This window comes from Somniosus microcephalus, unplaced genomic scaffold (assembly GCF_052327205.1).
Source record: "Somniosus microcephalus isolate GS21.2 unplaced genomic scaffold, FLI_Smic_1.0 unresolved_chr2, whole genome shotgun sequence".
Lineage (NCBI taxonomy): Eukaryota > Metazoa > Chordata > Chondrichthyes > Squaliformes > Somniosidae > Somniosus > Somniosus microcephalus.
In genome coordinates this window covers 83,295,667-83,321,425 of record NW_028225180.1, presented here as the reverse complement: position 1 = coordinate 83,321,425, position 25,759 = coordinate 83,295,667, and the positions used below count along the sequence as shown (strand labels likewise).

Sequence of the window (25,759 nt, the reverse complement as noted above, 5' to 3'; positions counted from 1 at the left end):
TCAGGTTCACAGGAGGACCAGGTTCACAGGAGGACCAGGTTCACAGGAGGAGCAGGTTCACAGGAAGAGCAGGTTCACAGGAGGACCAGGTTCACAGGAGGACCAGGTTCACAGGAGGACCAGGTTCACAGGAGGAGCAGGTTCACAGGAGGAGCAGGTTCACAGGAGGACCAGGTTCACAGGAAGACCAGGTTCACAGGGGGACCAGGTTCACAGGAGGACCAGTTTCACGGGAGGACCAGGTTCACAGGAGGACCAGGTTCACAGGAGGAGCGGGTTCACAGGAAGACCAGGTTCACAGGAGGACCAGGTTCACAGGAGGACCAGGTTCACAGGAGGACCAGGTTCACAGGAGGATCGGGTTCACAGGAAGACCAGGTTCACAGGGGGACCAGGTTCACAGGAGGACCAGTTTCACGGGAGGACCAGGTTCACGGGAGGACCAGATTTTCAGAGGAGCAGGTTCACAGGAGGACCAGGTTCACAGGAGGAGCAGGTTCACAGGAAGACCAGGTTCACAGGAGGAGCGGGTTCACAGGAAGACCAGGTTCACAGGAGGACCAGGTTCACAGGAGAACCAGGTTCACAGGAGGACCAGGTTCACGGGAGGACCAGATTCACAGGAGGACCAGGTTCACAGGAGGACCAGGTTCACAGGAGGAGCAGGTTCACAGGAAGAGCAGGTTCACAGGAGGAGCGGGTTCACAGGAAGACCAGGTTCACAGGAGGACCAGGTTCACAGGAGGACCAGGTTCACAGGAGGATCGGGTTCACAGGAAGACCAGGTTCACAGGAGGACCAGGTTCACAGGAGGACCAGGTTCGCAGGAGGACCAGGTTCACGGGATGACCAGGTTCACAGGAAGACCAGGTTCACAGGAAGAGCAGGTTCACAGGAGGAGCAGGTTCACAGGAGGAGCGGGTTCACAGGAGGACCAGGTTCACAGGAGGAGCAGGTTCACAGGAAGACCAGGTTCACAGGCGGAGCGGGTTCACAGGAGGACCAGGTTCACGGGAGGACCAGGTTCACAGGAGGACCAGGTTCACAGGAGAACCAGGTTCACAGGAGGAGCATCTTCACAGGAAGACCAGGTTCACAGGAAGACCAGGTTCACAGGAGGAGCAGGTTCACAGGAAGACCAGGTTCACAGGAGGACCAGGTTCACAGGAAGACCAGGTTCACAGGAGGAGCAGGTTCACAGGAGGACCAGGTTCGCAGGAGGACCAGGTTCACAGGAGGACCAGGTTCACAGGAAGATCAGGTTCACAGGAGGACCAAGTTCACAGGAGGAGCAGGTTCACAGGAGGACCAGGTTCACAGGAAGACCAGGTTCACAGGAGGACGAGGTTCACAGGAGGATCAGGTTCACAGGAGGACCAGGTTCACAGGAGGACCAGGTTCACAGGAGGAGCAGGTTCACAGGAAGAGCAGGTTCACAGGAGGACCAGGTTCACAGGAGGAGCAGGTTCACAGGAGGAGCAGGTTCACAGGAGGAGCAGGTTCACAGGAGGACCAGGTTCACAGGAAGACCAGGTTCACAGGAGGAGCAGGTTCACAGGAGGAGCAGGTTCACAGGAGGAGCAGGTTCACAGGAGGAGCAGGTTCACAGGAGGACCAGGTTCACAGGAAGACCAGGTTCACAGGAGGAGCAGGTTCACAGGAGGATCAGGTTCACAGGAGGACCAGGTTCACAGGTGGAGCAGGTTCACAGGAGGACCAGGTTCACAGGAGGACCAGGTTCACAGGAGGACCAGGTTCACAGGAGGAGCAGGTTCACAGGAAGACCAGGTTCACAGGAGGAGCAGGTTCACAGGAGGACCAGGTTCACAGGAGGACCAGGTTCAGAGGAAGAACAGATTCACAGGAGGAGCAGGTTCACAGGAAGACCAGGTTCACAGGAGGAGCAGGTTCACAGGAAGACCAGGTTCACAGGAGGACCATGTTCACAGGAGGACCAGGTTCACAGGAGGAGCAGGTTCACAGGAAGACCAGGTTCACAGGAGGAGCAGATTCACAGGAGGATCAAGTTCACAGGAGGAGCAGGTTCACAGGAAGACCAGGTTCACAGGAGGACCAGGTTCACAGGAGGACCAGGTTCACAGGAGGACCAGGTTCACAGGAGGAGCGGGTTCACAGGAGGACCGGTTCACAGGAGAACCAGGTTCACAGGAGGACCAGGTTCACAGGAGGATCAGGTTCACAGGAGGAGCAGGTTCACAGGAGGACCAGGTTCACAGGAGGACCAGGTTCACAGGAGGACCAGGTTCACAGGAAGACCAGGTTCACAGGAGGGCCACGTTCACAGGAGGAGCAGGTTCACAGGAGGACCAGGTTCACAGGAAGACCAGGTTCACAGGAGGAGCAGGTTCACAGGAGGATCGGGTTCACAGGAAGACCAGGTTCACAGGAGGAGCAGGTTCACAGGAGGACCAGGTTCACAGGAAGACCAGGTTCACAGGAGGAGCAGGTTCACAGGAGGATCGGGTTCACAGGAGGACCAGGTTCACAGGAGGAGCAGGTTCACAGGAAGACCAGGTTCACAGGAGGACCAGGTTCACAGGAGGAGCAGGTTCACAGGAAGACCAGGTTCACACGAGGACCGGGTTCACAGGAGGACCAGGTTCACAGGAGGACCAGGTTCACAGGAGGACCAGGTTCACAGGAGGACCAGGTTCACAGGAGGAGCAGGTTCACAGGAGGATCGGGTTCACAGGAAGACCAGGTTCACAGGAGGACCAGGTTCACAGGAGGACCAGGTTCACAGGAGGACCAGATTCACAGGAGGACCAGGTTCACAGGAGGACCAGGTTCACAGGAGGACCAGGTTCACAGGAGGACCAGGTTCACAGGAGGAGCAGGTTCACAGGAGGAGCAGGTTCACAGGGGGACCAGGTTCACAGGAGGACCAGTTTCACGGGAGGACCAGGTTCACGGGAGGACCAGGTTCACAGGAGGACCAGGTTCACAGGAGGACCAGGTTCACAGGAAGACCAGGTTCACAGGAGGAGCAGGTTCACAGGAAGACCAGGTTCACAGGAGGAGCGGGTTCACAGGAAGACCAGGTTCACACGAGGACCAGGTTCACAGGAGGACCAGGTTCACAGGAGGACCAGGTTCACAGGAGGACCAGGTTCACAGGAGGATCGGGTTCACAGGAAGACCAGGTTCACAGGAGGACCAGGTTCACAGGAGGAGCAGGTTCACAGGAGGAGCAGGTTCACAGGAGGACCAGGTTCACGGGAAGACCAGGTTCACACGAGGACCGGGTTCACAGGAGGACCAGTTTCACAGGAGGAGCAGGTTCACAGGAAGACCAGGTTCACAGGAGGAGCAGGTTCACAGGAGGACCAGGTTCACAGGAGGACCAGGTTCACAGGAGGACCAGGTTCACGGGAGGACCAGGTTCACAGGAGGACCAGGTTCACAGGAGGAGCGGGTTCACAGGAAGACCAGGTTCACAGGAGGAGCAGGTTCACAGGAGGAGCGGGTTCACAGGAAGACCAGGTTCACAGGAAGACCAGGTTCACAGGAAGAGCAGGTTCACAGGAGGAGCAGGTTCACAGGAGGAGCGGGTTCACAGGAGGACCAGGTTCACAGGAGGAGCAGGTTCACAGGAAGACCAGGTTCACAGGAGGAGCAGCTTCACAGGAAGACCAGGTTCACAGGAAGACCAGGTTCACAGGAGGAGCAGGTTCACAGGAAGACCAGGTTCACAGGAGGACCAGGTTCACAGGAAGACCAGGTTCACAGGAGGAGCAGGTTCACAGGAGGACCAGGTTCGCAGGAGGACCAGGTTCACAGGAAGACCAGGTTCACAGGAGGAGCAGGTTCACAGGAAGACCAGGTTCACAGGAGGACCAGGTTCACAGGAAGACCAGGTTCACAGGAGGACCAGGTTCGCAGGAGGACCAGGTTCACAGGAGGACCAGGTTCACAGGAGGACCAGGTTCACAGGAGGACCAGGTTCACAGGAAGACCAGGTTCACAGGAGGACCAGGTTCACAGGAAGATCAGGTTCACAGGAGGACCAAGTTCACAGGAGGAGCAGGTTCACAGGAGGACCAGGTTCACAGGAAGACCAGGTTCACAGGAGGACGAGGTTCACAGGAGGATCAGGTTCACAGGAGGACCAGGTTCACAGGAGGACCAGGTTCACAGGAGGAGCAGGTTCACAGGAAGAGCAGGTTCACAGGAGGACCAGGTTCACAGGAGGACCAGGTTCACAGGAGGACCAGGTTCACAGGAGGAGCAGGTTCACAGGAGGAGCAGGTTCACAGGAGGACCAGGTTCACAGGAAGACCAGGTTCACAGGAGGAGCAGGTTCACAGGAGGATCAGGTTCACAGGAGGACCAGGTTCACAGGTGGAGCAGGTTCACAGGAGGACCAGGTTCACAGGAGGACCAGGTTCACAGGAGGACCAGGTTCACAGGAGGAGCAGGTTCACAGGAAGACCAGGTTCACAGGAGGAGCAGGTTCACAGGAGGACCAGGTTCACAGGAGGACCAGGTTCACAGGAGGGACCAGGTTCACAGGAGGAGCAGGTTCACAGGAAGACCAGGTTCACAGGAGGAGCAGGTTCACAGGAGGATCAGGTTCACAGGAGGAGCAGGTTCACTGGAAGACCAGGTTCACAGGAGGACCAGGTTCACAGGAGGATCAGGTTCACAGGAGGACCAGGTTCACAGGAGAACCAGGTTCACAGGAGGACCAGGTTCACAGGAGGATCAGGTTCAGAGGAGGACCAGGTTCACAGGAGGAGCAGGTTCACAGGAAGACCAGGTTCACAGGAGGAGCAGGTTCACAGGAGGACCAGGTTCACAGGAAGAGCAGGTTCACAGGAGGACCAGGTTCACAGGAGGAGCAGGTTCAGAGGAAGACCAGGTTCACAGGAAGACCAGGTTCACAGGAGGACCAGGTTCACAGGAGGATCAGGTTCACAGGAGGATCAATGCGTCGAAAGTCCAGTTACGCTATGCCCTGGTCGGTGCGGGTGAGCAGTGCGGTGGGCCACTCTCCCAAGGTCTGGGCTGCGGTATAAAAGCAACGACCGAGCATTGCTGTGATACCCCAGGAAGAGACAGCGCCTTAACGGGAGAAATTTATCGTGGGTGGGGAGGGAGGAGGAATGATCCAGTGTGAGCAGTTTTCTGAGATTCTGAGAGAGTGGGATGATTGAGTCAGCTCCAGCATCTTCAGACCAGCCAGTGTTTGTCACAGTAAATTAAGAGGTGCTGTGAGAGAAAACAAGCAATTCTCGAAGACTCCCAGGGGAGCAGTAAGGAACTGTTAGTGCAAATACTAGACCCAAATACGCCTTAGCTTAACGAAGAGTGACAGCTCGAAAATTACCACACGCCTCAGAAATATGGTCCTGGCTGTCAATGTTTCCTGGATTACTTCATCTGTTCTCTTACTCCTTGCAGCCATGCTGTGCTCGCTCCCCTGCATTATGGACCTCTGCTCTTCACCTGTGTTTCTCAAGAATCCATTACAATAATTCCTCTAATTTTTCTCCTCCCCTCCTGAATCCTCTGAACAGGTTTTTGGCTCGTTGTAATTCTTATGCAAGGGGAGTGAGTGGGTTTTCGCTTCCTGATCCACCACCTCAGGACGTCCCAAAGCGCTTTACAGCCAATTAAGTTTTTTTTTTTGAAGTGTGGTCACTGTTGTAATGTGGGAAACGCGGCAGCCAATTTGCGCACAGCAAGCTCCCACAAAACAGCAATGTGATAAATGACCGGGTCATCTGTCTTTTTTTAGTGATGTTGACTGCGGGATAAATATTGGCCCCAGGACACCGGGGAGAACTCCCCCTGGCTCTTCCGCGAAATAGTGGCCGCGGGATATATCCCACCCGAGAGGGCAGACGGTGGCCTCGGGTTTAACGTCTCATCCCCTGAGATCACTGGAGGGAGGTGCCCAGACCCCTTGGTTGAGGTGGAGGTGGGCGGAGGCGTTGTGAGAGGGGGGAAGGAAAGGGGGAAATAGAATAGATGGAATATTTCCTACAACAGTGACTACACTTCAAAAAATGTACTTCATTGGCTGTAAAGCACTTTGGGACGTCCTGCGTGTGGCTGTAAAATTGCAAGTTGGGGGGAGAGAGGGGGGAAAACTACAATTCCCGGCATGCATTGCCAGGGCCAGGCAACAGAATGCGCATGTCTGGGAGGAGGAGGAGGTTGTAGCCAGAGTGCGCGTGCGCAGTAATGGAAAGATGAACTCAGCCACCGACACTACAACTCCCAGTGCGCACCGCAGCTGGAAGCACAGGCGTACAACGGATGAGAGGGTGGGGTGAGGGGGCGGGGTCAGATGTGGCGCAGGCGCAGAGAGCGCGCGGGCGGGGTTAGATGTGGCGCAGGCGCAAAGAGAGCGCAGGACGATTGAGTGAGGGGGCGGGGTTAGATGTGGCGCAGGCGCAAAGAGAGCGCAGGACGATTGAGTGAGGGGGCGGGGTTAGATGTGGCGCAGGCGCAGGACGGTTGAGTGAGGGGGCGGGGTTAAATGTGGCGCAGGCGCAGAGAGCGCAGGCCGGTTGAGGGGGCGGGGTTAGATGTGGCGCAGGCGCAGAGAGCACAGGACGGTTGAGTGCGAGGGGGCGGGGTTAGATGTAGCGCAGGCGCAGAGAGCGCTCTGGAGCCAGTGGGCGGGAGAAGCGCTGAGGCGATTGTCCAGCGGGCCGGGAGTACCGCCAGGGACTAGGCCCGGTCCCGCACCGTGAGTATTGGGGCGGTCAGTCCGTCTGAAGCCGGTAAATTGGCTCTAGGCTTGACCTGGAACGTTAACTCTGTTTCTCTCTCCAGGGATGCGGCCCTGGCTTCCTGAGTTTTTCCAGCGTTTTCTGTTATTTTAAATTGGCTCCGGCTGTGGGGAGGGAAGCACAGAGCCCGCGCTGTCGGAGGGGCAGTACTGAGGGAGCGCCGCACTGTCGGAGGGGCAGTACTGAGGGAGCGCCGCACTGTCGGAGGGGCAGTACTGAGGGAGCGCCGCACTGTCGGAGGGGCAGTACTGAGGGAGCGCCGCACTGTCGGAGGGGCGATACTGAGGGAGCGCCGCACTGTCGGAGGGGCGATACTGAGGGAGCGCCGCACTGTCGGAGGGGCAGTTCTGAGGGAGCGCCGCACTGTCGGAGGTGCCGTCTTTCAGATGAGACGTTAAACTGAGGCCTCATCTGCTCTCCCGGGTGGATGTAAAAGATCCTCTAGCGCTATTTGAAGAGCAGGGGAGTAGTTGTACCTCAATATTTATCCCTCAACCAACATCACTAAAACAGATTATCCGGTCATTATCACATTGCTGTTTATGGGAGCTTGCTGTGTGCAATTTGGCTGCCGCATTTCCTACATTACAACAGTGACCACACTTCAAAATGTGCTTCATTGGTTGTAAAGCGCTTTGGGACGTCTGGTGTTGTCTTGAAAAGCGCTGGAGAAATGCAAGTCTTTATTTTTTCTGTAGGTTTACCAGATTGATACCCGGACTCCCAGGGTTAAATTATGAGGAGAGATTACACAAACTAGGTTTGCATTCTCTGGAATTTAGTGGTAATTTGATCGAAGTCTTCAAGATATTAAGGAGATCTGATAGGGTAGATAGTTTCTCTCTATTTCCGCTGGCTGGGGATTCTATGACTAGGGGAGGCACAGCCTATAAGTCAGAGCTAGATCTTTCAGGAGTGAAGTTAGGAAACACTTCTACGCACAAAGGGTGGTAGAAGTTTGGAACTTTCTTCCGCAAATGGCATTTGACGCTCGGCCAATTAATTTTAAATCTGAGATTGCTAGTTTTTTTGTTAACCAAAGGTATTAATGCATATGGGGTGAAACCGGGTGTATGGAGTTAGGTGGCAGATCAGCCATGATCTCATTGAATGGCGGAAGAGGCTCGAGGGGCTGAATGGCCTCCTCCTGTAACTATGGTCCGACCTCAACTGGAGTATTGTGTCCAGTTCTGGGTACCAGATTTTAGGAAGGATGTCAAGATCTTGGTGCAGAAGCGATTTACAAGAATGGTCCCAGAGATGCGGGACTTCCGTTGCGTGGAGAGACTGGAGAAGCTGGGGCTGTTCTCCTTAGAGCGGAGAAGATTGAGAGCCCGGGCTCGCCGGGCCAAATGGCCGCCTCCTGTGCTGTAACCATTCTATGATCGAAGTGTTCAAAATCGTGAGGGGTTTAGACAGAGTAGATAGAGAGAAACTGTTCCCGTTGGCGGAAGGGTCGAGAACCAGAGGACACAGATTGAAGGTGATTGGCAGATGAACCAAAGGCGACTTGAGGGAAAACTTTTTAACGCAGCGAGTGGTTAGGATCTGGAATGCGCTGCCTGAGAGGGTGGCGGAGGCAGATTCAATCACAGCTTTCAAAAGGGAATTGGATAAATACCTGAAGGGAAAACAATTAGCAGGGCTACGGGGAAAGGGCGGGGGAGTGGGAGTAGCTGAAGTGCTCTTGCAGAGAGCCGGCACGGGCTCGACGGGCCGAATAGCCTCCTTCCGTGCTGTAACCATTCGATGATTCTTTTCAGGCTGGTTGACTCTTGCGAGACTGCTCTCTCCACAGATGCTGACTGACCTGTGTTTATAGCTGTGTTTCAGTATATTGCTTGTTATTTTTTAAAAAAATGCAGTGTGACCAGCACATCATCTGTTTTCATTTCAAAAGAAAAATGCTGCAAGCACTTTTTCTGTGTTTTTTTTTCCAATTCAGATTTCTAGCATCTTGCTTCTGTTTTTTTAAATTTCAAACCTAATTCCTATGTTTGCCATCCTTCCCACTTTCTTGACTTTTTTTCTTAATCCTCCCACTGCCTTAGCTATTCTTGTGTTTGTTTATTGTGCGCTTCTGGTCATTATTGAGTGAAATCATTCAATCTTGCTTCCTTTGTGTGTTTTTTGGTTTTCTCTCTCTTCCCCTTTTTCAGTTAAAGTGCTCATTTATCTCTGAAGAACGGCCTGAGTCATCATCTGCTGCGTGTTTCCTGCTTTTTGTTTTGTTTCAGATTTCTAGTATTTTGCTTTTTATTTAACTCTTTTTTTGAGTGGTTCCTGAGCCAGTAACTTGGACCGCAAAAACTGAAGGGAGAGTTTGAGATTTTCCTTTGCATAAAAAAGAAAGGCTTGCATTTGTACAGCGCCTGTCACAATTCAGGACGTCCCAAAGCCGCTTCGCAGCCAATGAAGTACTTTTGAAGTGCAGTCGCTGTTGGAACTGGGGCAGCCAATTAGCGCACAGCAAGCTCCCACAAACAGCAAAGTGACAAATGACCAGATCATCTGTTTTTAGTGATGTGTTGATTGAGGGATAAATATTGGGCCCAGGACACCGGGGAGAACTCTTTTTTTCCCAACCCCCTGCTCCTCTTCAAAATAGTGGCCGTGGGAGCTTTTACGTCCACCCGAGAGGGCAGACGGGGGCCTCGGTTTAACGTCTCATCCGAAAGACGGATGGCACATCGAAGGTTGTCCGGGCATGGGCTGCCCTACCAGAAACAGCGGGAGCAGAATCCCTACTAGCTTTTAAAAGTGAAGTGGATAAATATTTGGCAAAGAAAATAATTCAACATTTATGCGGGAAGGACAGGGAAATGGGACTATTTGGACAGCTCTTTTAAGAGCTGGCACAAACACTAATGTGTCGAATGGCTTTATGCACTGTCAAATTCTGTTTTAAACAGTAATTTGCAGTTATATAGAGCCTTACGCATCTTCAACATGCCGACATACTTTCCACATCATGAATTACTTTATGAAGGGTGTTGGTATGTAGGTGAATGCGGCAACAATATTGCAGACAAGAAGGTTATATACACTGAAGGGACCTGCACGGGTTAGCTGGTTGCCTGTGGTGTTGGTTGAGGGAGTAACATTGACCAGGAAAACCCCATGATTGCCTTCCAATAGTGGCATAGCAGCTTTGCACCTGAATCCCTCTTCTTTTCAGGCTGTCCCTCGGAACCGAGGATGACTTGCTTCCACACTAAAAATGAGTTCTCAGGTGACTGATGAGTCCAATGCGGGACCTACAGTCCCTGTAGCAGTACGGCGTTCCGGTCTGTCGCTGTTGGGGTTGTCCATGAGGGCCCTGACGTTCCAGGTCCCGAACTTCATTTTAAAGGGTGGAAGATGCCTGTGCATGAGTTCTTTTAACGTGGGGTGGCCGTTGCACACCAGCTACCACACGGGCTTGACAGAGCAAGGTCTTGGTCCAATGGGAAGGGGATCCAAGACGATTGGAGACCAGGCTCTGCTACATCGGCCTAGCAGACACAAACAAACATACTCCTACTGTCCTCCTCCCTCGGGGAGTGGGGGGAGGGACGGGGGGGAGTGGGGGAGGGACAGGGGGAGTGGGGGAGGGACGGGGGGGACTGGGGGAGGGGGAGTGGGGGAGGGACGGGGGGGACTGGGGGAGGGAGAGTGGGGGAGGGAGAGGGAGACGGGTTTCGACCTGAAACGTTAACTCTGTTTTTCTCTCTCCACGGATGTTGCCTGGCCCGCTGAATTTTTCCGGCTTTTTCTGTTGTTATTTCAGATTTCCAGCATCCGCGGTATTTTGCTATCGTAACAAAAACAGGTGATCTGGTCATTATCACATTGCTGTTTGGGGGAACTTGCTGTGTGCAAATTGGCCGCCGCGTTTCCTACATTACCACAGTGACCACACTTCAAAAATACTTCATTGGCTGTAAAGCGCTTTGGGACGTCTGGTGGTCGTGGAAAGCGCTGGAGAAATGCAAGTCTTTCTTTATTATTTCTTTAAACGATGGCACCTCTGACCGTGCAGAAACCCTCACTGTTGCCTTGAGTGACAACTTAGTTTATGGACTTATTTATAATGGAGCTGGAAATTCACAACGGCAGCTGACAGACAGGTTTGATATTTTGCAGAGCGACCTTTTGTTAAAACGGATGAAGGATCCACTTAAAATGTGAGCCTGTTTTTGTTCAGGTAGTGGCCGGCCTGTGCAATTACAGCTTTTGCTGGTTTTATTTTACCTTCATGCGTTGACGTTAGCTTTCCAAATCAGTCCCAATTCTTTTGCAAACTGCACATCTACCCTTTCTCCGATGTTTGTGACTCTCTACCAGTGCTACACGCCTGTGAGGAATAATGTGGTTTTGGTTGGCGATGGTCTTACTCTGATTCACCCTTTCCTGGAAGAATGCTGATCTGACGGTCTGTTGTAAATTTTCCATCTTTTAATGAGGTGTTACAAAGTGAACTCCGGAATGTGGAGTTAACTGTTAGGAGGGGGGGGGGGGGGGCAGACGTGCCAACGCCCCCCATTTTACATGTTAAATTTTTATGTGTTTTCAAATAAAAAGTAAAATCTTCAGCTACCCTTCGTTTCCTGGAGCGCAACGAGAGAGCTACATAGCGGCACTTAAACAAGCGAAGCTCCATCCAGCTAAAGGCAGTGGAGACCAACAGTCGTGTGCTGTCAGAGTGGCACTGGAAGCCTCCCCTGTTCGGTCGGTAAATGTGCTTGAGTTGCATCAGTGTGTCTGGTGATGTGAGAATGATGACGGGTGCGTCAGTTCTCCTGCCTGTTGCGAGCATTTGCGTCCTGACGTGACGTTCCCAGGTCCGCCTGCCGGACCCTTTTCTGACTTGCCTGCCAGGAGACTGCAACGCACACCGGTCACCTTGACCTCGTTCTCTCGGTGCCGCACTTCCCCCGGAGCCTGAAGATTAAACGTATTTTATTTGAAAGAAAGACTTGCAGTTAGGTAGCGCCTTTCACCACCTCAGGACGCTTTACAGCTAGTGAAGGACTTTTTTTTTTAAGTGTGGTCACTGTTGTAATGTGGGAAACGTGGCAGCCAATCTGCGCACAGCAAGCTCCCACAAACAGCAATGCGATAATGACCAGATCATTTGTTTTTGGGTCTAACATGGTTATAGAAGATAGGAGCAGGAGTTGGCCATTCGGCCCCTCGAGCCTGCTCCGCCATTCAATGAGATCATGGCTGATCATCCAAACTCAGTACCCTGTCCCTGCCTTCTCCCCATATCCCTTGATCCCTTTAGCATTAAGAAATATATCTAACTCCTTCTTGAATATATTTATTGAATTGGCCTCTACTGCCTTCTGTGGTAGAGAATTCCACAGGTTCACCACTCTCTGGGTGAAGAAATTCCTCCTCATCTCAGTCCTAAATGGCTTACCCCTTATCCTTCGACTGTGATCCCTGGTTCTGGACTCCCCCCGCCATCGGGAACATCCTTCCTGCATCTAGTCTGTCTAGTCCTGTTAGAATTGTATAGGTTTCAATGAGATCCCCTCTCATTCTTCTACACTCCAGTGAGTATAAGCCCAATCGACCCCATCTCTCCTCATACATCATTCCTGCCATCCTAGGTATCAGTCTGGTGAATCTTCGCTGCACTTCCTCCATGGCAAGAACATCCTTCCTCAGATAAGGCGACCAAAACTTCACACAATACTCAAGGTGTGGTCTCACCAAGGCCCTGTACAACTGCAGCAAGACATCCTTGCTCCTGTACTCGAATCCTCTCACTATGAAAGCCAACATACCATTTGCCTTCTTAACCGCCTGCTGCACCTGCATGCTTACCTTCAGTGACTGGTGCACAAGGACACCCAGGTCTCGTTGCACTTCCCCTTCTCCCAATCTATTGCCGTTCAGATAATAATCTGCCTTCCTGTTTTTGCCACCAAAGTGGATAACCTCACATTTATCCACATTATATTGCATCTGCCGTGCATCTGCCCAATCACCCAACCTGTCCAAATCATACTGGCGTTTCTCGGCATCCTCCTCACAGCACACACGCCCACCCAGCTTTGTCTCGTCTACAAACTTGGAGATATTACACCTAGTTCCCTCGTCTACCCCTTTTCCAAGGCTGGAGCACTGATATGCGAGGTTTGGTGTTCTAGTTCCTATTGTTTCCCTCTTGTTCACTCTCTTCCCCACCCTTTGGCATGCGGTGCTGGGCTTGAGCGTTGCTTTCAAGACATACGGTTTCATGCTGGGGTCCGCTGGAGATCTTGGGGAGGCGACTCTGCAAGAGCATGAGGTGGCTCCGTTTGTTGCCGACATGCTGGCGGGTGACGTGGCTCTAAACAGGCCACGGTCGAGGGTGCCACGGCTGGTTGACTTGCACTCCTCAAAGAGGGGCTTTCGTTGGAAAGTAATGAGACCAAGTGTAAGCCCCCCCCCCCCCTCCACCGTCAGGGAATTAACACTGATTCTGATACTGTGGGCAGTTGGCAAATGGAGACCAGGCACTTCCCTGCAGGAAGATAAAGGAGCAACATATAGGAGCAATAGTTGCTGTAAAGTTTTTTTTTCCCCCGTCTGGAACGCAAAGTAAAGGGATAAGCTTTGTATCCCAACTTGATCAGTTTCTTCTAGCCAGGCATGGCTCCGAGGCACATGGAGCAGTAAGTCTGAGGGAATCAGCGATTGAAGGGGACTAGCTCCTGGACTGTAATAAATTGCATTGCTTTAGTGAAATAACCAAGTTTGAATTTTCTTTGTGTAAGGAGTCCAAAGCTGTTCACTTCCGACTGTAACCGGAGCTAATTTAATTGAGAGAGGTGCCGAGCCCCCTCATTTTGATGCAAGCATGTTTCTGAGAGCGGGTTTCTCTCTGTTTTCAGATGGATCCAAGCGAGACGAGAAATGTGCAGGAATTGTCTGGAGGCTCTCAGCGGGGGAGTGTGTCCTCGTCTGTGGCTCGGCGTGAGTCTCTCGCGCGGTTCTCCGAAAAGCAGCTTCTGCTGGACGTGCGTGTGCTAGGGCGCGGGGAAGGGCCTTTTGTTGAAAGTAGTGTTGGTTCGAGCTCCCCTGTTGTCTGTCGGTAAAGGCAGCCTGTATCTGGCCGACAGGGGTCAGCACGTTCACGCTCCAGTCTGCACTGAGCCAGCAGACTTCATCTGACATACGAACAATGATGGACAGGTGAAGACCCTCTGGTCCAGCCAGCCTGTCCCCCACAATTGCGATACCTTGTCTATCACAATATATACACTCCCCACCCGAAATCTCCTGGGAGAGGCGAGAAACCAGATTTACAAAAACCCAGGCCAATTTGGGAGAGGGGGGGGAGAAATCTGGCAAATTCCTCTCCGACCCATCTAGGCGATCGAAACTAGTCCAGGAGATCGCTCCGGCCCCGCATTCCCTGCAGCCCCTACTTTTTGTAGGAGGCGATCTCCGCCCCAGCCAGAAACAAGTCCAGCTCTTGCTTGAATGGAATTCAGTGACCAGACTGTTGACAAGGCCTTTGCCTTGTGCGTCCGTGAGCGAGGGAGAGGAATATCAGCCAGCGGTTCGACCCTCTGTTGCTTGCTATCCAGTGACTGCTGCTGAAATGTGTGTGTGGGGGGACAGGATCGGCCTTCCACAGTCAAATATCACTGCCTGATGGGGTGTGGTGCAAACAGATTCAGCAGTAGCTTTCAAAAAGGGAATTGGATAAATACTTGAAGGAGAAAAAAATTGCAGGAATATGGGGAGTGGGACTAACTGGATTGCTCCTCGAAAGAGCTGGCGCAGACTGGATGGGCCGAATGGCCTCCTTCCGTGCTGCACTGTTCTATGAGTAGCCTGCCAGCCCTGTCCGTATGTGAAAAATGGCCACTTGGGCCGAGGTACCAGGACAGAACCCGGCAAGAGTCGACGCCGTCGGGAGAGAGGGGAAAAAATAATCGAGCGATATTTCTGTTGCCTCAGTGAGGCTATTGCATTAAACTCGTCGCTTAAAATAAAACCAGCTGTCGGAAATTAAAAAATAGAAAAGGCTTTAAATACAGCAGGTGAGATTGAATAAACAGGACAGTGAGAAGGTCGGTATAATCTCCGTTCCATTAGCGTACTTTTATTAGCAGCAAGTGCGTATGTTGAACTCAGAAAATTGCAAACAAGCGTTTGCCTTCTGTGCAGCTGTGTGCCTATTTAAGATTCGCAGTCCAAGTTCCCGCCTCATTAAGTGTGTGACTGTTTGTTTCTGAACAGAATGATTGTGTTCTTCAAATAATTTTTTTCCCTTCTCCCCCTGCTTTTCACAGACTCGGAGGTACTGGTTTACCTGGTGAATGATACGGTCATTCAGCTCCCTGTGGAGAACCTGACGACCCTCACAGCAGGGGAGCTCGGCAGGACAGTTCGGGAAACACTGCAGTTACCTGATCAGGCTCAAGAGATTTTCTCATTCTGGCTCATTTCGCCATTCCTAGGTGAGTTTGTGCAGTCTTTGCTGGCCCTGTAGATTTGGCGGGGGGGTGCTGGGGTGTCTCCATTTGTGGGGTAATAAACACATTTGCCATAAAGGATGCTGGAGGGGATTTTAACAAGATAATTGGGGTAAATGCTTTCAGTGTAAAGTACTGGGGACTGTGTGTTCCAGTAGGTTAGACTTTCACCGTGGCCCCCTGGCTTCAAGTTCAGTCAAAAACGAAAGAAAGACTTGCATTTATATGTCGTCTTTCACGACCACCTGACGTCCCAAAGCGCTTTACAGCCAATGAAGTACTTTTTGAAGTGTGATCACTGCTGTAATGTAGGAAACGCAGCAATCAATTTACGCACAGCAAGCTCCCACAAACAGCAATGTGATAATGACCGGATAATCTGTTTTTGATATGCTGATTGAGGGATAAATATTGGCCAGGACACTGGGGAGAACTCCCCCTGCTCCTCTTCAGAATAGTGCCATGGGATCTTTTACGTCCACCTGAGAAAGCAGACGGGGCCTCGGTTTAACGTCTCATCCGATGACGGCCGCCCCTCCGGCGGTGCGGCGCTCCCTCGGTGCCGCCCCTCCGGCGGTGCGGCGCTCCCTCGGTGCCGCCCCTCCGGCGGTGCGGCGCTCCCTCGGTGCCGCCCCTCCGGCGGTGCGGCGCTCCCTCGGTGCCGCCCCTCCGGCGGTGCGGCGCTCCCTCGGTGCCGCCCTGGAGTGTCAGCCTGGATTTTTGTGCTCAAGTCTCTGGAGTGGGACTTGAACCCACAACCTTCTGACTCAGAGGCGAGAGTGCTGCCAGTGAGCCATGGCTGACACTGTCCGGAGTCTTTGACCCCGAGATGAGCTTCCGACCACCTATCCGTTCCATCACCAAGACCGCCTACTTCCACCTCCACAATGTTGCCCGTCTCTGCCCTTGCCTCAGCTCATCTGCTGCTGAAACCCTCATCCATGCCTTTTATTACCTCTAAACTTAACTTTTCCAACGCACTCCTGTCTGGCTTCCCATCTTCCACTCTCCACAAACTTGAGCTCATCCAAAATTCTGCTGCCTGTCTCCTAACATCGCACCGAGTCCCATTCGCCCATCACCCCCTGTGCTCACTGCCCTACATTGGCTCTCAGTCCGGCAACGCCTCGAATTTAAAATTCTTATCCTTGTTTCCAAATTTCTCAATGGCCCTCGCCCCCTCCCTATTTCTGCATCTGCGGTTGCCGTGACATTGCCTGTGTTTTGTTAATTCCACCCCCCAAAACAATACAGATGAAGCGCACTCAGAGCACCAGCACCCTCTCACAGGTTGTGACGCTGCAGTATAAATGGGATGGTGGGCAAATCTTGGCTGTCCCGAGAATGGATCCCCTTTACTAAACAGTTTCTGCTGTAAGGTGCTGGTCATGGCGCATGTTTGTCTTGGGCAGGGAATCCTGTACTTCATGCCTCAGGAGCTTCCTTGCACTGAGCGTCTCTCGCTGTGCAGCCGAGTTCTCCCAGAGGATCGCCCAGAAATATGACCTAACTGCGTGATTCATCCTTGGCAGGCAATGTAAAACCGAGCCTTTTCCAGTGGCTACTAAAGCGCAGGGAGTTCTGAAGCCTCGGCCAATGTTGCTCCCTCGATCTGCACCACCAAAGACGCGCATCGACCAGTCCTTTATTGCGGTACTGTTTCGCGGGGTGTTGCTGCCACAGAATTGCTGCCTGGCGTTTGCCTATGTAGCAGTCACTGCAGTTCAAAAAAAAAAAAAAAATTCACTGTTTGAATTGCTCTGAGTCATATGAAATGTGATATATAAATGGAAGTATTATTCTAGTGAGTGGGGGAGAGAAACAAGTGACTGGGGGGCTCCTCTCAAGCCTTCTCTGTCTATAAATATGCCGCATACTGAATTTCTTGGTTGTGAACAAATCTCTGTCCAAAATGACTACACCCACCATCACTTAAATGCCATGGGTTTGACTGTGCACAATGGCCGCATTGTGTGTCTGTCTTTAGAAATCATCGTGAGACAGGCTCCAAAAAGACATTGCTCCAGCTGTAACAGAAGATCTCATTTTTCCCATGACTGTGAAAATTACATTCTTGCCGTTAATCGGGTTGAAGTGATGTGTTAGCCACTTCAGGTGCATCTCTGGTTACTTGGCTGGAGTGAAGTTGAATTCCACCCACTGATGCGGTAACCTTGGCCTCTCTGTCTTGAGTCTCCACATGCAATCGGTTCTGGACAACTCCGAGTAATTGAGGCACCTGTTTCTCCTCTGCCTCTTAGTATCGATACAGCCAGGCTTGTCTGTCGGGGAAACTTGGACTGTGCTTTCTTCTACTTGGGCAGTCCCTCGGAACCGAGGATGACTTGCTTCCACACTAAAAATGAGTTCTCAGGTGACTGATGAGTCCAATGTGGGACCTACAGTCTCTGTCACAGGTGGGGCAGGCGGTGGTTGAAGGGGCGGGCAGTGGGGAGCTTGGGTTGACGTGTGCTCCTTGCGCTTGACTTCCGGCGAAGAGACTCGAGATGTTCGGCGCCTTCCCGGATGCTTCTCCTCCACTTTGTGCGGTCTTGGGCCAGGGATTCCCAGATGTCGGTGGGGATGTTGCACTTTTTCAAGGAGACTTTGAGGGTGTCCTTGAAGCGTTTCCTCTGCCCACCTGGGGCTCTCTTGCTGTGTTGGAGCTCCAGGTAGAGCGCTTGTTTTGGGAGTCTCGTATCGGGTACGCAGACGATGTGACCCATCCATCGGAGCTGATCAAGCGTGATCAGAGCTTCAATGCTGTGGATGTTGGCCTGAGCGAGAACACTGACGTTGGTGCGCCTATCCTGCCAATGGATTTGCAGGATCTAGAAGGACAGTAAAGGAGGTTAGATGATTACGGAGGTACTGGTACTGGAAGATGATAACTTTTAGGCATGTAGTGGATGTAAACATGAAAAATTGTGCCCAATTTGAGATGTAGGAGAGGCATTAGAGCGTTGCGAAGAAGAGCCACAAAGCTTAGCCCTAGACTTGGCTGGCTAAGGTATAAAGAAGGATTGGAGAAACTTTCAGCCTTGTAAGGAGGTATCAGAGGTGATCGTATAGGAAAAAAGGAATTGCTTGCACAACCTCAGGACATCCCGAAGCACTTTACAGCCAATGAAGTACTTTTTGAAGTGTAGTCACTGTTGTAATGTAGGAAACGCAGCAGCCAGTTTGCGCACAGCAAGCTCCCACAAAACAGCAATGCGATAATAACCAGATCATCTGTTTTAGTGATGTTGGTTGAAGGATAAATATTGGCCCCAGGACACCAGGGGGAGAACGCCCCCTGCTCCTCTTCAAAATGGGATCTTTTACGTCCACCTGAGAACGCAAACGGGGCCTTGGTTTAACGTCTCATCCGAAAGACGACACCTCCGGCAGTGCGGCGCTCCCTCAGCACTGGCACTGGGAGTGTCAGCCCGGATTTTTGTGCTCGAGTCTCAGGAGTGGGACTTGAACCCACGACCCTCTGACTCGGAGGCGAGAGGGCGCTACCCACTGATCCACGACTGATACAGGGATATAAGGCAATTATTATTTTGAATTAAGTAGTGAGAGTAGGACAAGGGAGCACAGGTTCAAACTACAAGCATTAACTTTAGGACTGGTATCGGGAAGTTTTTCTTTACGTAGAGGCCAACTGCACGATGGACTTCTGGGCGGAGTAGCTGAGCTGAAAGCCCTAGGATTGTTTGAGAACCATTCGGATGTCAGAGGGCGCACTTTAGGATCATCCTGGATGGCCGAACTAAGATGGGGCCAAATGGCCTTTTTCATCTGTAATTATCTCGTGAAAAGCTACGCCGCTGCCAATAGGAACCATACCCCTAAAATGAATCTACACCTTCAGGGGGAGAAGGGGATGGAAATTGGGCTGCAGAGATGGAAGTAAATAAGTCACAGCCAGTGCCTGTCTCAACAGCATCGTGTTCAGGAAGGAAGGAAGGGAGGTGGTGAGGAGAGCGAGGAGGAGAAAGTGGATTTTTGAATAAATACATCTAGAAGGCAAAATCAAACCATTTGTAAATGATTCTGGGAGAATGGGGAGATTTTAAATCCAGGGAGGATCAGTTTCGAGGCTGAGGGGAACTGTAGGACGAACAGAGAGCGGAGTGTTAAACATCTCCTGCTCATGATCCTCCGCGTAACATTCCTCTATCTGACGTGTTTTGCTCATTCGCAGAGCTGCAGCTGAAACCCAAGCACCATCCATACAAGGTCAGCCGGCAGTGGCCGGACCTCCTCTACCGCTTCACCAAGTGTTCTGCCGATGACATCGTTCACGGTGAGTGTCGACAACTTTGGTGGGAATTTCTAGGAAACCGGAAATGGCCGTCGGGGCCCAGCGAGCATCAACCCCACCTGCTCCTCATATTCTCCAATCCCCCCTCTCTCCAGAAATGCACCCAAGTGCCACTTGGTCCCATTCCTATCGTGTGCTTCCCCAAATCCTGGCGGGTATCTCAGCCGAGCTCCTTTCAGCTCTTGACCAGAGTCCAAACATCTCCACTTCCAACAGGACTCCCTGCACAGTGATTAGTTTCTTCCATTCCCCCATTAACCTGAGGGTACTGCGAGCAATTGCAGCACAGACAAGGATTGAAGCCCGTCTTGCGGAGTACCACAATGGATGGTACAATTACCCACTGACCCATTAGGGGCGCTACAGGCTGAACTTTCACTGTGCCTTGCTGGTCTGTGGTATGATGTGGGCTTGTGCTTCGGGTTACGTACACGCCGATTCTATACCCTGGGAGGCAGCGGACAGAGGTTAGGTGTTTTAGCACACTGGGTGGGAAAATGATCGTGGGCAGCCAGTTACTGCATAAGCCCAGGTGCTAGCATCCAGCCATCGTTTCAGCTGCTTTATACCTTACAAGGAATCTAGAAGGATTGCAGGTGGCATGTGCTGGTTTTGAACTCCGCAGTGTTGAAGACAAATCACTCACTGCATTGCTCTGCGTTCCTGTTTCAGAACGGGAGACGTGTGCAGTATACTGGGTTGGGTGCATGTGTGTGTATACTGGGCGAGGGGGGAAGAGAAATCCATTAAAAAAAAAATACATTCACGGGATGTGGGCGTAGCTGGCAAGGGCAGCATTTATTGCCCATCCCTAACTGTCCTCGAGAAAGGGGTGGTGATCTGCCACCTTGAACTGCTGCAGTTTTTTTGTCGCAGACAACTGTGTCTCGCTGGGCCATTTCAGAGGGCAGTTAAGAGTCAACCACATTGCTGTGGGTCTGGAGTCACATCTAGGTCAGACCAGGGTAAGGACGGCAGATTCCCTTCCCTAAAGGACATTAGTGATCCAGATGGGGTTTTACAACAATCTGGTAGTTTCATGGTCACTAGCTTTTTTTATTCCAGATTTATTTCATTAACTGAATTTAAATTCCCCAGTTGCTGTGGTGGGATTTGAACTCGCGGCTCCGGATCATTAGTCCAGGCCTCTGGATTACTAGTCCCGTGACATAACCACTGTGCTACCGTACCCGTTAAAGTGAATAAAACCGCATCAAAGCAGCGCATCGGAGATTGTAAAAAGTGCGAATAATTGGAACAGAGGAGTAAAGACATCTTTTTCCCCAGTTGGTGTTGCACCCTGTGTGGTGCTGAGGCAAACCGACTTGGAAAGTCCCCGATTTTGATCTGTGGCCTGAGCAGAGTGAACTGACCCCGGCCTGGGTGACGCTACAAGCTGGTATTGGCACCCTTGAGCAAGGATGAGGAGACCTCAGCTAGGGTTCATGGCTGGAAAGTGGCCCCTGCTGTGTGTGTGGATATTGGCCGAGGACCGGCTCCGCTATGTGTGCCCGCTCCCCCCCCCCCCCCATGGTTCAATAGGCTAGGTCTCGCCTCGTGCATGAAAAACGTCCACCTGGGTGAGGTGAAGAGGCCACGGCTGTGTCCGTCCCTAGTTCCGTTTCTGTCTTAATGATATCCCTCTCTCCGACAGATGAGCCGTCACTGCAGTTTCGGAAGAATGTGTTCTTCCCCAAAGGCAAGGAGTTACAGGTGGGTTCCAGCACAACTACTGCTGTGTCCTAGACTCTGCCATTTCATAGTCTCGGTAATGATTGAAATGCCACGTAAACTGCAGTGTTCAGTCAGAAGCTCTTAACTGCTTTGCGGAGGCCCATGAATAGGCAGCTGGGTGCATTGCGGGGTGTGAGTGTGTGAGATATATGGCGTAAAATATATGACTTCAGAGTAATTAAGGGATATGGGGATCGTGCGGGAAAGTGGCATTGAGGTCGAAGATCAGCCACGGTCTTATTGAATGGCGGAGCAGGCTTGAAGGGCCGTATGGCCGACTTCTCCTAATTCTTATGTGATCTTCCTTCTGTTGGCTCCATTCAATGCAAACGCTCCAACCTATTTGGAACCTACAGCATTGTAGACTGAAAGACGGCTATATGAGTGTAGTCAGCGTAAGACCACCTGCTCCTGTAAAACGAACATGGGGAGTAAATCCCCTGAGTTTGGACTCTATTTAAACATTTAGTTCTTCACATCGGACACTGGCGACCAGCAATGTTAGAGACTGAGAATGGAATATAGCCAAAGGGAGAGGAGCATGAATATTGCGCTCCTTAGATGGCAGTGATTTTTTAAGTAGTGTAAAACTGCTTTAGTAGGTACAGTCTGCCTCCTAGTAAGCATCAGTGCCAGCCTCGATACTATTTGCTGGTACAACTTTGCATCTTTCACAGTGCCCTGTGTTTTAAAAGTGCTCCCTTCCTTCTCTCTCCTCTCCGCAAACAAGTTGCTGGTTAAGCAACTGGAGTAGTGAACGCTTGTATGTTGAAATTTCAGGTTGAGGACGAGGGCATCCTCCGACTGTTGTACGAAGAGGCCAAATTTAATATTCTGGAGGGCCGGTACCCCTACGACTTGGAGGATTGCCTCCAACTGGGCGCCCTCGCTTGTCGAATTGAGCTCGGCCCCTTTGACCGGGATCAGCACAACCAGGCTTTCCTCAGGTGAGGACAGCATTGATGCTAAAGCAGAAGGCGGCCGAAAGCATTCTATAATTTGAAAAGTGGGGTTATGTTTGAATTGCTGATTTAACGGCTTCATTTAAAAACAAATCAATAATTGCTCCCCGAAAGGCTCACGCTTGAGCCTTGAGCGCTGGCAGGGCTGGGTTCCGCTGCTGCTGACCACGGGCTGGATAATATCGATCTCCCCTCCGCTGTAATCGTCTCCATCTGGAGGCCCTGCATGGGGCAGTTGATGTCAAACCGGGGCAGACGCACTGGAGCAGTGAACAGCCCCGGTCCAATTGCAGTACCGACTGCGAGCAGCGAACTGCGCACCAACCAGGATCGAACCTCGGTAATTGGCTTCTCAGTAATTACTGAGGTTCAGTCCTGATTTGTGTGGAGCTTGCTGATCCCAGCTGGTGCTAGAATTGGATTTGGTGCTTGTGGGATAACAGGGGACGGAGGCGGTTGTCACTGGCTATTGATTAGGAGCAGGAATCTGGGCTGATTTCTGAGGCCAATTGTTCCACCTCAACTGGCTGGGATCCGTCTAGATGTGGGAACGATCCTGGGAACTTCCTGCTCTGTGAAGCTCAGTACCGCACTTGGAAGTGTATTTACGTTGCGCCTTCATTATTAACTGCGCTCCCTGTGTACCGTGCTCCGAGATGTGTTGACATGAGGGTAATTTCACCCACCCCTTGTTCCGTTTGAGTGAAACTCCCTGCTGGTAGCTTAGGATCGGTGAATCGACCCTTTTTATACATTCACAAGCACCTTTGAATGTATAAAGACGATCTCATTGAAACAACATACAAGGTTCTGAAGGGGATTGACAGGGTAGATGCTGAGAGGTTGTTTCCCCTGGCTGGAGTGTCTAGAACTAGGGGGGCATAGTCTCAGGATAAGGGGTCGGCCATTTAAGACCGAGATGAGGAGGAATTTCTTCACTCGGAGGGTTGTGAATCTTTAGAATTCAGAGGGCTGTGGATGCTGAGTCTTTGAGTATATTCAAGGCTGAGATAGATAGAATTTTGGACTCTAGGGGAATCGAGGGATATGGGGATCGGGTGGGAATGTGGAGTTGAGGTCGATGATCAGCCGTGATCTTGTTGAATGGCGGAGCAGGCTCGAGGGGCCGAATGGCCGACTCCTGCTCCTAATTCTTATGTTCTTTACCTTGCTGACTGAACCATTAGCTGATCTCCCCCTTGGGGTTAACCTGTTGTGAAATCTTTTCAGGGAGAAACTTGACTTGTTCCTCCCCACTCACCTGTGCAAGAAGCACGGCGGGTTCCTGGCGGCGTTCCGACCCCGAGGAGCCAAGCAGCACGGCACTGAAGAGGGGCTCCTGGCGTCCTTCAGGCAGCTGGTGGACAATGCAGCGTGTGAGGAGTCGGAGGCATTGAAGCTGTACTACCGCGAGTATCTGCAGAAGTGTCACCTGCTGCAGTACTATGGGTAAGCTATGTGGACACGGAGGGTTTGGGGGGGGGGGGGTGCTCCTAATGAGAGAGTAAGGAATTTAAAAGGGTTATGAGAACATAGACGAGGCTTGTGTTCCATAGAATATCGAAGATCATCTGGCCAAACCCTGCTGTCTCGTCTCACACATGAAGACTGTCCCCTTTTCAGGATGTTACCTCACTTCTGCTGGTGGCTGGAGACTACAGCTGTACTGCAGCACGAGTCGGCACCTTCCGTAGAAGACAGAAAGCATTTCATAATTTGAAAAATGAGGTTATACAGGAAACTCTTTTAACCGGCACCTAAATATACGGAAATCTCTCTTAACCGGCAAAATTCAGCAGTAGGTTCAGGTAAGTTTTTACTTTATATTAGTGGCCGTGTAACTGGGGTTCTTGGATCTATGGCCATGTAACCGGGACTCCTGCACAAGTGCCGTGTAACCAGGGCTCCTGTGGCCGTGTAACCGGGGCTCCTGCACAAGTGCCGTGTAACCAGGGCTCCTGCACCTGTGGCCGTGCAACAGGGACTCCTGGACCTGTGGCCGTGTAACCGGGACTCCTGCACAAGTGCCGTGTAACCGGGGCTCCTGCACCTGTGGCTGTGTACGGGGCGCTCGTACCTTGGTAAGTATACCTCTCTGTAATCCGGACTTTTTGATCAACCGGCACCACGCCGGTCCCGTCAGTGCTGGATAAAAAAGAGTTTCCTGTAATTGAATTGCTGATGTTGCCATCTCATCCTACTTAATGCGGTGCAGTGAGTACACAGGAAGTTATGCTTCCTACTGATGCAGCATAAAATCAAATTCCAGTTGTGCTTCTCTGTGTGTTTGTGTAACTACGCAAGACACCGCAGGGAAGAGAGCACAGAATGTGGCACAGCCTTTCGGATATCAATCCCATTCCTTGGGAACATAGGAATGGGAGGAGGCCATTCAGCCCCCTCGAGCCTGTTCCGCCATTCAGTGAGATCAAGGCTGATCTAACTCCAGGTACCTGCCTTTGCCCCGTATCCCTTAATAGCTTTGGTTAACAGAAACCTATCAATCTCAGATTTAAAATGAACAATTGATCTAGCATCAATTGCCTTTTGTGGAAGAGAGTTGCAAACTTCGACCACCCTTTGTGTGTAGAAGTGTTTCCTAACTTCACTCCTGAAAGGTCTGGCTCTAATTTTTAGACTCTGCCCCCCTAGTCCTAGAATCCCCAACCAGCGGAAATAGTTTCTCTCTATCTACCCCTATCTGTTCCCCATAATATCCTGAAAACTTTGATCAGATCACCCCTTAACCTTCTAAATTCCAGGGAATACAACCCTAGTTTGTGTAATTCTCTCCTCGTAATTTAACCCATGGAGTCCAGGTATCATTCTGGTAAACCTACGCTGCCCTCCCTCCAAGGCCAATATATCCTTCCTAAGGTGTGGTGCCCAGAACTGCTCACAGTGCTCCAGGTGTGGTCTAACCAGGGCTTTGTACAGCTGCAGCATGACTTCTACCCCCTTGTACTCTAGTCCTCCAGATATAAAGGCCAGCATTCCATTAGCCTTTTTGATTATTTTCTGTACCTGTTCATGACATTTTAATGATCTAAGTACCTAGACCCCCAAGTCTCTTTGGACCTCCACTGTTTTTAGCTTTTCACCATTTAGAAAGTCCCCTGTTTGATCCTTTTTAGGTCCAAAGTGGATGACTTCACATTTGCTTACACTGAAAAACATTTGCCACAGTTTTGCCCATTCACTGTGGTCGATATGCCTTTGTAATTTGTAATGCGGGATGAGAAGGTGGCGCAGCCTGTCAGTCTAGTTTCTTCCACAGTCTATGAGTTCACTCTATTGTGGTGAGACAAGAATCTAGGAGAAACTCAATGATTGGCAAAGGCCCATCGAGCGAACCCCGACTAGCCCCACACGGCATCCAACTGTATGTTGAACCCTCTCGAGTCTACCCTATCCAACCTTTTCATAATTTTCATAACGGGGTAGGACATTTAGGACTGAGATGAGGAGAAATTTCTTCACTCAGAGGGTGGTGAACCTGTGGAATTCTCTACCACAGAAGGC

General features: G+C 51.5%; 1 protein-coding gene across 3 annotated transcripts in view; it reads left to right on the top strand.

Moving 5' to 3' along the window:
• The first annotated feature begins 6,613 nt into the window (after positions 1 to 6,613).
• The window catches only part of frmd8 (FERM domain containing 8), a 36,732-nt gene continuing 17,586 nt past the window's right edge, over positions 6,614 to 25,759 (top strand). The window contains exons 1-8 of one of the 3 annotated variants that reach the window (XM_085976247.1): positions 6,614 to 6,721; positions 10,534 to 10,734; positions 13,634 to 13,715; positions 15,044 to 15,211; positions 19,422 to 19,523; positions 21,196 to 21,254; positions 22,056 to 22,222; positions 23,468 to 23,686. In XM_085976247.1, coding sequence (XP_085832373.1) covers positions 13,634 to 13,715; positions 15,044 to 15,211; positions 19,422 to 19,523; positions 21,196 to 21,254; positions 22,056 to 22,222; positions 23,468 to 23,686 — 797 coding nt within the window. In that variant the 5' untranslated portion in view covers positions 6,614 to 6,721; positions 10,534 to 10,734. Of the gene's footprint in view, positions 6,756 to 10,533; positions 10,735 to 13,633; positions 13,716 to 15,043; positions 15,212 to 19,421; positions 19,524 to 21,195; positions 21,255 to 22,055; positions 22,223 to 23,467; positions 23,687 to 25,759 lie in introns of all 3 variants that reach the window. The other 2 variants (XM_085976246.1, XM_085976248.1) reach the window with 2 other exon arrangements.